Source organism: Macrotis lagotis, chromosome 1 (assembly GCF_037893015.1).
Source record: "Macrotis lagotis isolate mMagLag1 chromosome 1, bilby.v1.9.chrom.fasta, whole genome shotgun sequence".
In the NCBI taxonomy this organism is placed as follows: Eukaryota; Metazoa; Chordata; class Mammalia; order Peramelemorphia; family Peramelidae; genus Macrotis; species Macrotis lagotis.
Window position 1 is genome coordinate 693,796,123 of NC_133658.1, and position 15,019 is coordinate 693,811,141.

At 38.3% G+C, this 15,019-nt stretch overlaps 2 protein-coding genes across 2 annotated transcripts in view; one reads left to right on the forward strand and one right to left on the reverse strand.

Moving 5' to 3' along the window:
* Positions 1-13,796, reverse strand: part of LOC141506244 (E3 ubiquitin-protein ligase UBR3-like) — a 140,209-nt gene extending 126,413 nt beyond the window's left edge. Inside the window, 1 exon segment of the mRNA XM_074212816.1 lies at positions 13,553-13,796. Within this exon segment, the coding sequence (XP_074068917.1) occupies positions 13,553-13,674 (122 nt within the window). The 5' untranslated portion in view covers positions 13,675-13,796.
* On the forward strand, positions 8,733-9,360 carry LOC141507768 (large ribosomal subunit protein eL29-like). Its single transcript, XM_074215749.1, has one exon. The coding sequence runs from the start codon at positions 8,788-8,790 to the stop codon at positions 9,343-9,345; it is 558 nt and encodes a 185-aa protein (XP_074071850.1). The 5' UTR covers positions 8,733-8,787; the 3' UTR covers positions 9,346-9,360.
* Positions 13,797-15,019: the final 1,223 nt, after the last annotated feature.

Below are 15,019 nucleotides of genomic sequence, written 5' to 3' on the forward strand. Positions count from 1 at the left end.
AAAAGGAAAATGATCAATGTTGGAAAGGATGTGGGAAAACTGGGAACACTAACCCTGTTGGTGGAGTTGTGAACTGATCCAACCTTAGTGAAGAGCAATTTGGAACTATGCTCAAAGGGCAATAAAACCTTGGTCCAGAAATACCATTATTAAGTCTATATCCCAAATTGATCATAAAAAGGTAAAAATACCAACATGTATAAAAATATTTAAAGCAGTTCTTTTTGAGGTGGCAAAGAACTGGAAACTGATTGGGGAATGGCTGAAAAATTATAGTAAATGAATGTGATGGAGTACTGTTGTTCTATAAAAAGTCATGATCAAGATTTCAGAAAAGCATAGAAAGACAAGAACTGTTGCTGAATGAAATAAGGAGAATCAGAACATTGCACATACTAACAACAATGTTTTTCCTTAGCTGATCAACTATGATTGAATGTTGCTCCTCTCAGTAGTTCAAAGATAAAGGAGAATCCTGAGAGAGACCAATCTTGAAAAATTTGATCCAGTGGAAAAAAACTGTGAAATCTGAATGCAAAGCAAAACATGGTAGGTTCACTTTATTAAACCTCTTTTATATTTTTTCTTTCTCTCCCATGGTTTTCCCCCTGTAATTCTAATTTTTTTTTACAACATGACTAATATGGAAATACGTTAAAAGACAAATGTAGATGTACAACCCATGTCAAATTGCTCAATGCCATGGAGAGGGAGAAAGAAAGGGAGAATGGTAGAAAAATGTAGAAACTCAAAAGTTTGTAAAGGGATGAATGTTGAAAACTATCTTTGCATATAATTGGAAAAAAAATTTTTCAAACTTAATTAAAAGCATAAAAGAAATTAAGAGCAGCAGGTCAACTTCAGAAAGGCCTGGAAAGACTTGCATTAACAGATGATGAGTAAAATGAGCAGAATCAGGAAAAGATTGTACACATTAACAGTATCATTATATGATAATCAACTATGATGAACTTAGCTCTTCTCAGTAGTTCAGTGATTAAGTACAATTCCAAAAGACTTGAAATGGAAAATGCTACCCGCATGCAGAGAAAAAAAACTAAAGAGTCTGAATGCAGACCAAAGCATACTATTTTCACTTTTTAAAACTTGTTTCTTTCTCATGCTTTTTTCACCTTTGGTTCCAATTCTTCTTTTACAATATGACTAAGAACCAGAACTTAAGGGGGGGGGGGAATATCACAAAAGATGAAAACGTAAATGTAAATGCAAATGTAAAAACTTCAAAAGTTTACAAAAAGATGAGTGTTGAAAAATACTTTTGCAAGCAATTGAAAAAAATAAAATAATATTCAAAAAATCTCTATTTAAAAAAGAAAACATTCTAAATTGAGAAATATCATGAGCTTATATTCCAAATGCTACCTGTCAAATAACTATTTTTCTGTTGGTAGTAAGTGGATTCCTTAACTATTTTAACTTAAGTTTTGATTCCTTTAAAAAAACTCTTTATGAAAATAAAACTAAAAAAAGTCAAACAGAAGCTTTCCACAGAGTCTACTTATAAATCTTTAATTGTAAAGATTCTCTCCCCATTTTCCAGTCTTAGAGATACCAATTTAATTTTTCTCCAAAGCCCTTTTTTTTTTGCAGAGTTCTTGAATTTCTTCTGCTAAGTGCAGAGAAAAAGACTCAAAGAGATACTAATAAACACTCACATTCATATAAGGATTTAAGGTCAAAAATCACATTCTTCACAACAACCCTGTCAGATAGGCAGTATAAATATTATCCCTATTTTTACAAATGAGAAAATTGAGGCTAAGAGTCCTAAAGAAGACCATAAATACTGTCAGAGAAGGGACTCAGATCTTATTCTCACTTGACTCTTAGTAGAGAATCAAGCTATTTCTACTACAACTGCTGAAAGTATTATAACTATTTTAATAACAATGGTCTGCCTGCCCCATCAGTCTGGAAAGTTGTAGGTGGAAAGGACATCAGCAGCTGACAATGTTGATGATTCCAAAGTTATTAATGACCTTTGTAAGAACTGTTTAGTAGTGGGGCAGCTGGGTGATACAGTAGTTAGAGCACCAGCCCTGGAGTCAGGAGGACCTGAGTTCAAATTTGACCTCAGAGACTTAATAATTGCCTAGCTGTGTGACTATGGGCACTTAACCCCAATTGCTTTAAATAAATTTTTTTTAAAAATGAACTGTTGGGGCAGCACAGTGGATAGAGTACTGACCCTGGAGTCAGGAGTACCTGAGTTCAAATCTGGTCTCAGACACTTAATAATTACCTAGCTGTGTGGCCTTGGGTAAGCCACTTAAACCCATTGCCTTGCAAAAAAAAAAAAACTAAAAAAAAAATGAACTGTTTAGCAGTTGCAGAGGGTGAAATCAGTTTTGCAAGGGATTAGGAATGATGAGGATATTGAAACCAAAAGTACTTTATTTTTGGGAAGAAGCTAATGGTAAAAAGAAAGATTCAAGGGGTGGCTAGATGGTGCAGTGGATAGAACATCAGCCCTGGAGTCAGGAGTACCTGAGTTCAAATCCGGCCTCAGACACTTAATAATTACGAGGCTGTGTGGCCTTGGGCAAGCCACTTAACCCCATTTGCCATGCCAAAAAAAAAAAAGAGAGATTCAAATTGCAGATTATACTTCTCAAGAAATATCTTTACATTAAACTAATATTTAAGAGACTACAGTAAAATATAACAGGAAACATGAGGCAGAGAAAAATGCTCTGTGCAGACCATCTTAAATAGTTAATTTCCTTCTTTCTATGACTCCCATCCCATTGCTTTGTTGCTAAATAACACCCATTGCAAAAGAAGTCACCTGGAACCAGAACATGGGGTGGCGGGCCTTACCAACCTGTATCTCTGGTGTCTAAAAAGTTACAAATAAATCCACTTCAATAAGAGATACTGAGAACGCCTCCCTAGTACTGCCCTAACTTCTTTATCCTTTTGCCAGCAAGCATTACTGCATGCCCTATTCCCCTATAGAAACCCTGACCTTTTTCTGTTTTCTGATGGCTGCTGATCAGCCCAGTTGCAATACTCTTGAAACTGTTCTTTCTTTTCTACATTTCCCTAGCTGCTGCTTATCCCCTCAGGTGACAACCCAGATGAAATCACCTAGCAACTACTTTACTACTTTAACTACTTTAGTTTTTGCTAAAATTTACTTAAGAAATCTAGCCCATATTACTGCTCAATTTCCTTGTTACTTTAATATCTACAGTAATGCATAAGCTTTTTTTTGGTCCCCTAATACCACCAGGTTGAATAGGCCTTTTAAGTGAATTCATTCATTCTCAAACCCTACATTAGACACTCTGTAACATTTCCCCAGCAACAGTGGTATATAAGAAGATTACAAGGAGTCAAGGCAACTTTAGACTCAAATTTCAGTTTTACCAGTTACTAGCTATGTGACCTTCTATTTTATCTCCCTTAAAGGTAAGTAACAAGGATCAAATGAGGAGGCCTAGAGAATCATTTCCTGAATTATAAAACCTATGCAAATGTATTCATGGTCCATTATGAGAGCCAAATAAAATGCATTTTTTCTTTCTGTTTCTTGTTCACTATAATTTACTGAAAAAAAATTATTTATTGTAAACAAGTATAGAATTTTCTTAAAATGGATCATAATTGTCTGCTGCAATAATTTGATTTTTTTTTTTACCTAAAATCTAATTTGTGAGAAAGACTCTCAGGGAACTATAGAAATCATTACTGAGGAAAGTCGGTAGACAAATGAACTAGAAGAAAGGTAAAATACCCAAATGAGCTATATTTAAAATCATTAGACTCATGAAAGTAATGAATCTTCTACCCCTGAAAAATGGAAAAAACAGTAAAATTTATATCTGTTCAAAATCATTAAAGATGCTTTTGGTCTAAGGAATTCAAATCCAAAAGTCATACTTGTGAACCCCTAAAAGAGAAAAGACTAAAACAACAGATCTTATTATAACCTGCATGAAATCAATGTCATCCAATTCCCTGGTTAACAAATTACTTTTGTGTTAAGGACTGATAAATCAATGGCATGCCTGCTGACATACCAGGTATTTCAAAAAGAGAGAAAAAAACAGGTACATTAATCAAATATATTTTCCAATGTAAATTGAAAAATTATGATTATATTTTACAAATTAGTCTTACAAGTTTAATTATTATAAAGTTTTATCCACACTGGATGATCTAAGAAAAATAAAGTTTCTCTCTCTGCAAAACTAAAGACCTAAGCAGAAGCTAAGTAATCCCAAAGGTGCTAAAACAACTATGAGTGGAAAACCTAGAATTTGAACTAAAAGTCATACCACAGAAAAGAAAAAATAAAAACTACTATATTCTAGAGCAAAGGTGCTAAACCTATTACCTTTTCTGGGCCAAATCACCCAACAAAAATCCCTCAAGGACTCATTCATGAATATGATGCTACCCACAGCACCAGAGCACAACAATACAAGGAAACACCAGGGCACTAGAATGGACCCTGAAGGCCACTGGCACACCAGTTCTTGAGAAAACAAAGGAATTTTCATTCCATATTCAGTTCTAAAGAGTTGCTAGCCTGATTGCAAAAAAAAAAAAAAAAGCAGATTTGTCTAGCCTACCAAGTAAGAAATTTTCCAAAGGACAAGTTTTAATAATTACAACTGAAGAATTGAATTACTAATCAAACCACGAATCTATCAGTTACATTTTATAATTTTATTCAGAATGTCTGAAGTCTAAAAATGTCTAATAATTTTACATTTTAGTTTTAATTATTATTCTTAGAAATTTTAGTCAAAGCTTTGCCCTTAGAAATTATGTTTTAAGGAAATCTGAATGAATTGTCAAAGAACACTTTTAAAATTCCATAATGCAATCAATAAAAATTTATCCATTAACAAACTAAAATTCATATAATTTAATGTATGCCAAAGAATTAGATCCATTATTCTTATTTATAAATTTGAGCATGGTTAAAATTTAAGAGAGCAAAATAATATTTTGTAACCACGTGATAAACACTGTCCACTGATCAAAAAACTTTTAATAATATACTAAATCCCAGACACTGTTCTGTCAAAAATTGTATTTTTCAAACAATATGTAAATTATAGGTAGAAAATAATAAAAAGTATTTAATAGATTTGAGGAAGAGGGAAGAATAAAGTGAAAATTTAAGCAGTTTAGTAATATATATTAGCTCTCACTTAAGCATAACTTTTCTTGACTTATCAAATTCCATTAGATGAGCAATGATTTATCAAAGTGTTGCACTTTATAAACTAAAATACAAGCACCCTAAAGTAGAACAATTGTTGACAGATATTCATGAAATATTATCAAAAGGGAAAATGGGGGGAGGGGAAATCTTTACAGCATATTTCTCTGAGGAAGGTCTGCTATCCGAGAAATAGAGAAAACTGAAACAAAATACAAAAGAAAAACAGTCATTCTCCAATATATAGTCAAAGGATTTATAAAAACCATTTTTCATCAAAACTTGGTCTAAGTTAAAAATTAAAAACAGAAATTAAGGTTTAAACATAAGTATGTCAGATTTACCCAAATTTAGTCCTAAATAAGAAAAATAAATTGTTTCTCTAAGGTTTAAAAATACTTATGGCTACAGCCAGTTCTAAAAACTAACTCACGGTTAGAAATTAGGAAACCCTTTTTATAGATAACAGACAAATAATCATAAAACTCTTAATAGGCAACCAAAAATATCATATTATACATTACGATCTCCTTCCCCAAGTCATGATGTCTCTTTCATGTCAAGACTGACAGGAATTCCAATCAACAGGAGGAAGAATGCCTTCTCCTAACTCAGGTTACTTGGGTTTTATCAGATATGTACCAGACTTACATTAAACAAGGAATTTTCCAGGATGTGTCATTCTGTATTTTGTTGACACAAGTAAAGGAATTTATTAAGTGATGCTAGTACAAGGATGACCAGGCAAATTGACAGTCAACATTCAGATTTACAGATGGAGAAACAGACCATGACACAGCAAATTGACATTTTTACATATAGAGTCAACATTCAGATTATAAGCCTTCATTAGAAACAAAGAATGTCCACAGACCAGAAATATAAATTTAAAAGTTATTTACTTTTGGCATTTTGAAATCTTTTTTTAAATTAAGCAATGCTATCATCACCTATATGGAAAAAATGTCAGAATCACTAATAATAAATGGAAATAACAAATCTTGGAGAAGACACAGGAAAATGAGTATTCTATTACTGGTGAAGCTATGAACTGGTTCAGTCTTTCTGGTAAGTAATTTGGGATTATATCTTTAAAAAATACTAAACTGGTTTCACCCTTTGACTCAACAATATAATAAGCCCCAGCCTGCCTCAAGATAGCTAAAAGAAAAATGAAAAGGATCCATGTGCAAAAATATTCATAGCAGTTTCTTTTGTGCTGATAAAAAAACTAGAAATTAAGGGGAGTTTTCATCAATTGGGTAATGCTGGAACAGAAACAATATGTGATTGTAATGGAATGTACTATGCTCTAAGAAATGATGAAAGGAATAGTTACAGAGAAATGTGGGAAATCATATAAACTGAGGAAAAATGAAGAAAGCAGAATCAGAAGTACAATTTCTTCAGTAACAATAACTATCAACCAATCAAGATTTTAGAGGACCTATAATGAAACATGCTACCCACCTCCTGACAGGAAAGGTAATGGATTCAGAATGCTGATCTAGGTATTTTTTTGGACATTACCAAATTTGTTTTAATTGACTGAGCAAAATTGTTACATATGTATTTGATATATTTTATTTTTGTATATTGTATAAATTGTATTTTTCCTTTTTTTCAACGGGGAAGATAGGAGAAAAAAATTTTCTCACAACTAAAAAGTAATTAATTTAAAAGGAAAAAAACCAAATCACTAATAAGAGAAAAGCAAATTAAAAGTCCTACTTCTTGGGGCAGCTAGGTGGCGCAGTAGATAAAGCAATGGCCCTGGAGTCAGGAGTATCTGGGTTCAAATCCTGCCTCAGACACTTAATAACTACCTAGCTGTGTGGCCTTGGGCAAGCCCCACTGACTTGAAAAATAAAAAAAAAGGCACACTAATGGAGTGTTGATGGATCTATAAAGTAGACCAATCTTTCTGGAAAGCAACTTGTAACTAATCAAGCCCAAAAAAGTCATGAAACTGTACAGATGTTTTGACAAAGTAATATCACTACTATAGATCTATTCCAAAAACATTAAAAAAAAAAGATAAAAGACCCAAATACACAAAATTCTTTATTATCACCACTTTTTATTGTAGCATAGGACTAGGAAAAAAGTGAGTATCCATCATTTAGAGAATGACTGAATAAATTACTGCGAACATAATGAAATATAACTATGTCATAAGAAATTACCAAAAATGACATTCTCAGAAAAACCTGATTTGTATGAGTTGATACAGAGTAGTGAAATGAAAGGGATGAAGGGAGAGAACGGGGAGGGATGGAAGGAGAGGAGGAGGAGGAGAGACAGAAGGAAGAGGCAAGGAAGGAAGGAAGGGATGGAAGAAGGAAAAGGAATATGGATTGAATAGAAAAGTAATTATCCACTAAAGTCCTACTCTGTTGCTTGTTTGTGGCAGGAAAATAACCCTGCATTCTGAAAGACTCTGCCACTGGAAGGAAACTCTAGTTAGTTCTATACCAAGCTAGAAAGGATTTCAGTATGAAACATAAACTAGCTAAATTAAAAGAAACTCATCACCAAGTCAGGTGAAAGATGGTCATTTTTTTAGCCAAAGCAAAGATTCTGAAAGACCTTTTATTGAATTATATAAGGGTGGTACCCTATTAGTGAAAGATACTCCAACCAACAAATTACTGATACTTGACAGGAGGAAGAAAAAAAAGAATTCTATTATGTTGCAACTAGTGAATTGTTATAGATACATTCATTTAAATATTTTGCCAAATAAAAATAAAATTACACGTGGAGGTCTAAAACAGGACTAGTCTCCATTGAAATTCAAAAAAAAATCTCTTTTGCCCTCTAATTACATTATAGATTTTTAACCAGTTTAAGTAATATTTATCCTTAAAAGCTGCTAAATTAAAGATTTATATGCATCAGTTGAAAAAAGCTCCAAGAATTTACTGATATATCTTAACTTAGGGCGCAGCTAGGTGGCACAGTGAATAGAACACTGGCCCTGTAGTCATGAGGACCTGAGCCAAATCTGTTCTCAGACACTTAAAAATTACCTAGCTATGACGCCTTGGGCAAGTCACTTAACCCCATTTGCCTTGCAAAACCCTAAAAATATATATATCATCTCTATCCACAGAAGGAACTATGTAATTTTTTTTAGGTTTTTTTTTTTGCAAGGCAAACGGGGTTAAGTGGCTTGCCCAAGGCCACACCACACAACTAGGCAATTACTAAGTGTCTGAGATCGGATTTGAACCCAGGTACTCCTGACTCCAAGGCCACTGCTTTATCCACTACGCCACCTAGCCGCCCCAAGAACTATGAAATTTAAATGCAGACCATGCAAAGTCTTTAATTTTTAAAAGTTGTCTTATGTATTATGTTTTTTTTTCCTATTTTGACTAGATTCCTCTTGCACATGATTAATATGGAACTATGTTTAGCATGGTTATACACATATAGCCTCTATTAGATTGCTTTCTGACAGGGAAAGGGGGAAATAAGGGAGGGAAAAAAACCCTTGCAAAAAAAAAATGATTGTTGCCCTTTCACGCTTTTGGCCTCTTCCAGTCGGTGGAGTGCCTGCTAGCGCCGGCTGCGGTATAAAGATGGCCAAGTCTAAGAATCATACCACCCACAATCAATCACGAAAGTGGCACAGAAATGGCATCAAGAAACCTAGGTCACAGAGATACAAGTCTCTGAAAGAGGTTGATCCCAAGTTTCTGAGAAACATGCGCTTTGCCAAGAAACACAACAAGAAAGGGTTGAAGAAGATGCAGGCCAACAATGCCAAAGCCATCCAGGCCCGAGCAGAGGCTATCAAGGCCCTGAGCACCAAGGCCTCCAAGGCCAAGCTCCTCAGGTCCAAGATCCCCAAGGCCAGTGCCCAGCATGCTGGTCACAAGATGGCCACCAAGAGTCCAGGCCTCAGGATCACTAAGCCTGACTCTAAGGTTGCCAGAACCACTGACCCCAAGGCTGCCAAGCCCACTGACCCCAAGGCTGCCAAGCCCACCGACAAGGCCAATAAGCCTGATCCCAAGGCCGCCAAGTCTGTCACCAAGTCTGATGCTAAGGCTGCTAAGCCTGCTGAGTCTAAACCCAAAGATGCTGGAGGTAAAAGGGCCAGTCGCAACCTTCAAAATAGATGCATTAGGACCTAAGGATTGTTTAAATCCTAAACCACTGTTTTTCCCCCCAAGGAGGGGATGGTTATTCACTATTTTGTACAAATAAAGGAAATGGTGAGTCATTAAAAAAAAAAAAGATTGTTGAAAATACCATTGCATGAAATTGGGAAAATAAATAAAGAAAAAAGAAAAGTAGTAAAGTGAAGAGTAGAAATTAAAGTGAAGGGCAAGAAAGATGTCATCCTGGAATATACAGTAAGCTAAAAGATTTGAGATAGCTGAAAATATTTAAATGTCAAGCTAAAAGATTAAACTTAAGTAGATAAGCAGAGCTGTTAAAAAAGTTAAAAAAGCTGTTAGTTGAAGATTGACATGAGCAGAGCTATGCATAGACAAGATTAGTTTGCAACAATGTAATAAATATACTGTAAGGGTCAGAGAGTAGAGAAAGTCAGACTTCTTAGGAAGCTATGGTAACAGATCAAGAAGAGTAATAACACCAATGTTAGGGTAATAGCAGTGAAAAGAAGAATGGTCTGAAGAAGATAAAATAAAAAGATAATAATAACCGAGTTAATGTGAGAGAAAAGATAACCAAATTTGTTCTGATTACATTATTCTCAAGACCAACAATGATTCCTTATATATGAAGATGTGTTTTCCATGTTTTTTATTGCTATTTCAAAAAAGAAAAAAAAAAACTTCTTACTTTGCTCTGGACCCACTGAACTGCACTGGTACATGAACTCACTGAGAAAAATGAATTCTTGATAATGCAATGGAGAGACCTTGGAGTGAGGGCTACCTGGTGTAGTCTCTGCTTTCCTTTCTTAGTAATTTGATAATGAATTGCATTATTAGTATTACAATAATTAATCCCCCTTCCCTTTCAACTAGATCCTCTCCTTCCTTCCACATTTAATTGCTATTAGTGTAAAGAAACTGTTGAAATGGTCATGTTAACCTAAGTATGGCTTTTTTAAAAGGCTAAATGTGCAAAAGACAAAAAATTCAGGTTGTCTGTGGGTTTGTGAGATGGCTGTGGAAAGACAGTATAGTTGTTTTAATACTATCGTTATTGCCTTTTAAGTCATTTACCCAATAAAATACCAAAAAGGAAAACAATTATTATCAAACCATCCTCTCCATAATTACTCATTTGAAAGTAAGATGGAATATTCTGATATGAATTAGGATACACCTATCCAAAATTCCACTTTAGACCTCCAAACACAGACTATTACTATCCACTTTCAGTAATTCTACTTTTAACAAGAAACAAAGAAAATTTTCTCTTCTCTGCTACTGTTAGGAACACAAAGTTAAAGCAATCCTTCAGGGGAGGCTAGATGACACAGTGGAAAGAGCACTGGCCATGGGGTCAGGAGTACCCAAGTTCAAATCTGACCTCAGACCCTTAATAATTTACCTAGCTGTGTGGCCTTGGAGTCACAGGAGTACCTGAGTTCAAATCCGACCTCAGACACTTAATAATTACCTAGCTATGTGGCCACTTAACCCCATTGCCTTGTAAAAGCTTAAAAAACAAAAGAAGCAATCCTTCCTTTAGGAAAGAAGGAACTGAATGAGACTGAAAAATTCCATAGTAGTTAAAACAACCAATCATCTAGAAATCCTCTACATCTTTATACATCAGTGCCCTCAAAAAATATTAAAGAATTTTTAAGATTGCAGAGGTTTAAACAAATACTATCCCCACCAGAAGAATCAAGTTTTACCTTTCACAATATGTCAGAATTCAAAAAGTTGAAGATTTTGAGTTCTGAAAAGCATCCACTTCAAACTTCAATGGAGAAATAGCTATATTGTCTATGAAGGCAATGGACTACTAAATAAGTGTGTGGTCAAGAGGGGTTACACTTAATTTCTCTAGGTAGCTGCTAACAATTCAGGATCATTGCATGGTCATCAGTGCAGGTCAGAGAAAAAAATTTCTGCTGATTAAACTCAGTCCTATGGCATTTTACTTAAAAATTGCTTACCTTACATAACCCATAAAATTACATGAAATTTCTATTTCACTTCAACAAACGTAGATCATTTGTATGCAGATATAATTTTTTTTGGTCCTGTCCAACCCATACTTGTACAAGTACAAGAAACTCCTTCTGTGGAAACTGCATTAATGCAATTCATTTGTAACTTAAAAGCCTTACTGAGTTGGAGTAAACTGGGACACTAAGGGAAATAGAGTCATGTGAAAGCAGTATTGTCTATGGAGTCAAAGGACTCAAATCCAAACTCTGCCACTTACTCCTGTTATGACCTTTGGGAAGATAGTAAACTATACTGTGCCTCAATTTCCTTATCTGTAAAATAAGTGTTAGGACTAATGATTTCAAAGTTCCCTTCCAATTCTAAATCCATGATTCTTGCCTAGAGTCACACAACCATTATATATCAGAGAAAGGAATTGACCTAAGGTTCTGCCTGTAAGTCAATTCCCTCCAGCCATTTCAGCAGGACAACTCGGCTCATAGTATGCATTTAATAAATCTTAATTGACTTGATGAACTACTCTGAATTGAACTCATAAACTGCAAAACAAAAACAGTACCTGAAATAAGATCACTCTTAAATATAGGGTGATCAATTTTTACATTATATCTACAGTATACAAGAAGCAATGAGTCAAAGGTGAATAGAGCTAACCTGCAGCCCCAAATGACTGGGTCATGGTCTTGTCCCTGAAACAGTCTTCTATGATCCTGACAAGACATTAACCTCTCAGTGCTTTAGGTAACTCTCTTAAGACTATAAATAGCAGAGAAAGTTCCAACCTGCTTTGGTAGAGGGCATTTTCCTCACCCTGGAGTTCCAATGAAATCACAGGTCCAGTCCCTATACCTATTTAAAAGATACAGAAATGAAGCCACACAACATAGACTCTAGAGTAAGATGAAAAGAAAGCTGCCCCAATTTTCAAAATGAGTGTTCTAAAACTACCTTCTTATAAAATTGGTATACAGTCCTACTCTTACACTGTGGCAATATGATGACAGTTTAGCTTTATACCTCAAGTCTAAGATATAAGAGAAAAAAAAAAAAAACACAAGGAAACTTCTCATAAAGTCTCTCAATAAAAATCCCTAGGTGAGGTTTTGCAAACCTCTCAACACCAAGCCAGAACAACCACGCAATTTATTGAAATTGGTCAAGTAGCACCTTTAAGTAATGTTTCTTTTACTCCTATGTAGTCTCAGAATATTTTTTAACATGTCTAAAAAGACTGGTATAAAATTAAGAGCAGAAAAAAAGCAAAAAGCAAAAAAAAAGCCAAAATTCAGAAAATCCATCACAAATATCAAAAAAGGCCGGCAAAGCCCTTTGGACAGAAGTCCACAAAAAGAATAATACATGAAATATTTATGAAAAGTTTAATAGCTCCATATTCTATTTAAACTTGAAAAGGAGATCTTGGCTATCTTTTTATATGGATGGCTTCTCTCATAAGAGAAAAATGGGGACAGAGGACTACTGTCATTAGAAATGTTTTTAATTTTTGAATTTTAAACCCAATTCAATTGTCATCAACCGCTGAACCAAAAGCCCCCATCTTCTATTGTCATAGACACCTCAGAAGGGCCCAACTTTTACTAGTATTTTCTACGCAGACATCTTAATAGCTCTTTGCTTGTCGACTTCAGCATCTGGGACCCACCTCCAAATGACCGATACAGTTTTGAAAAAACCCCTTCAGGTGCATTTGACAAAAGTATTCAAATACTGTCCGTGTGGAAGGTAAATGAGAGAATGTGGAATAGCTGGCCTGGAAGGAGTACCTACCTGAGTTCAGGCAGTGAGACCCGGACGTTACCGTGAATTTCTTACCATCAGAAGAAAAAATGCTAACTATTGTAAATTATAAATTCGTTGCCCGTTGGCCTTGTGACCAAGAGTTCTCTAAACCTCCCAACCCCTCCCCAGCCCCCCTTTAAAAAGAAAGGCAGCATAGGAAAAAAAAAAAATCTTACCCTGCTGAGGACAGAATGATTAATCAAATGTGTCGGCGAGCACGCCACCGCGCGGGGAGCAGGCAGCCACCCCGAAGGAGGGGGCGCCGGCGCCCGCTCGGGCCGGCTTGACAGCTGCGGCCACTGGCCCGAGGCCCCGCCCTCTCCGCCACCCCCCGCCCGCCCGCGGGACCCTGCCCCGCGCCCCCCGGGCCGGAGGCGCGCCGCGCCGCGCCCCGCCCGCGCCAGCTCCGGGCCGCGCTCACCCGCTCTCCCGCATCACGTTGCTGTCGCCGCAGTCGCAGGCGCCCCCCGCCTGGCTGCGGAACATGTTGAAGTCGTGGCCGGTGTGGTCGCCCTGGTGGAAGCACTCGGCGCACAGGGACATGCACGGGGAGATGCCGCACGTCCGGCAGCGGTAGGCCACGAAGTTGGCGGTCCAGACCAGGCCGCAGAGCGCCGCGGGGTCGTAGGCCCGCACCGCGGCGCAGAACTCGTCGTAGCCGCCGCCGCCGGCCAGGAGGCACTTACACCACTCGAGGGCCTCCTCCTCCGCGCCCGGGCCGCCGCCGCCGCCGCCGCCGCCCGCCGCCTCCCCGCCGCCCTCCGCCCGCGCCAGCGGCCGCTCGGCGCTCAGCACCCGCTCCAGCAGCGCCTGCAGCTCCTCGGCGCCCGCCCGGTTGTCCGGCCGGCTCAGCGCCGCCTTCAGGTGCGCCGCCGTGGCCGCCTTGTCCCGGCCCAGCTCCGGCCGGGGCGGCTCGCTCTGCGGCGCCGGCGGCCCCCCGACGGCCGCCGCCATGATGAGAGCTCGGGATCGGAGAGCGCGGAGCCGGCGGCCGGGCAGCCGCGGCGCCTCCCGGGATGGTGTCGGGGAGCGGACGCGGAGCGAGCCCCCGCCGAGCGCTGCCCCGGCGCAAGTCTCGCGATGGCCGGGAGCTGACGCGATCCCGGCCTCCGGCTCAGGCCCCGCCCCGGCCCCGCCCACGCTTCGGGCCCCCTCCTCTCCTTTTCCTCCCGAGACCGGCTCCCCGAGTGGACCGACCCACAGACACCCCCCCCCCGCGGGCAAACGTTTCGACATTTTCCCTGCAATTAACGTTTTAGGGGATCGACTTGGCACCCTTCCTACCTCTGGACTTCCAGAATGACGAATCGGGATCGTGCCGTCTTGTTCCGTAGGGATCGATACACTCAAGATTTAACACAGGAACTGGGGCCCATCCTTCCCGGAGAGTCCGTTGTTATGTCATTGAGCTTCTCTTCACTCCATAGCTGAGCATCAACATCCCTTGTTGGAAATGATTACTTTTCCTCCGGACTATTGTCACTGTCTTTTTTTTTTTTTTTTTTAGTTTTTGGCAAGGCAGTGGGGTTAAGTAGCTTGGCCAAGGTCACACGGCTAGGTCATTATCAAGTGTCTGAGGTCGCATTTGAACTCAGGTCCTCCTGACTCCATCTTAGCCGCTATCGCCTTCTCTCTGGCTCGCTTTTGCGAGCATTGCCAAAACTCATCTGCCTAACCTACTCAGTCTACCTGTGTGATTCCCTTGGGGAAAAAAATCCCTTATTAGCTCCCCATTGTCTACTGAAGAATGTCACTATTTAATGCTATTTGAGATCTAGTGCCAACCCAAGTTTAGCAGCCCTGCCCTGGGCAAAGATCAAGCAAACAACACAGAGAAGGAGCAGTAAAGGAAGGAAAGAGCAGAGTCATGAAATCTATAGTGTCCATA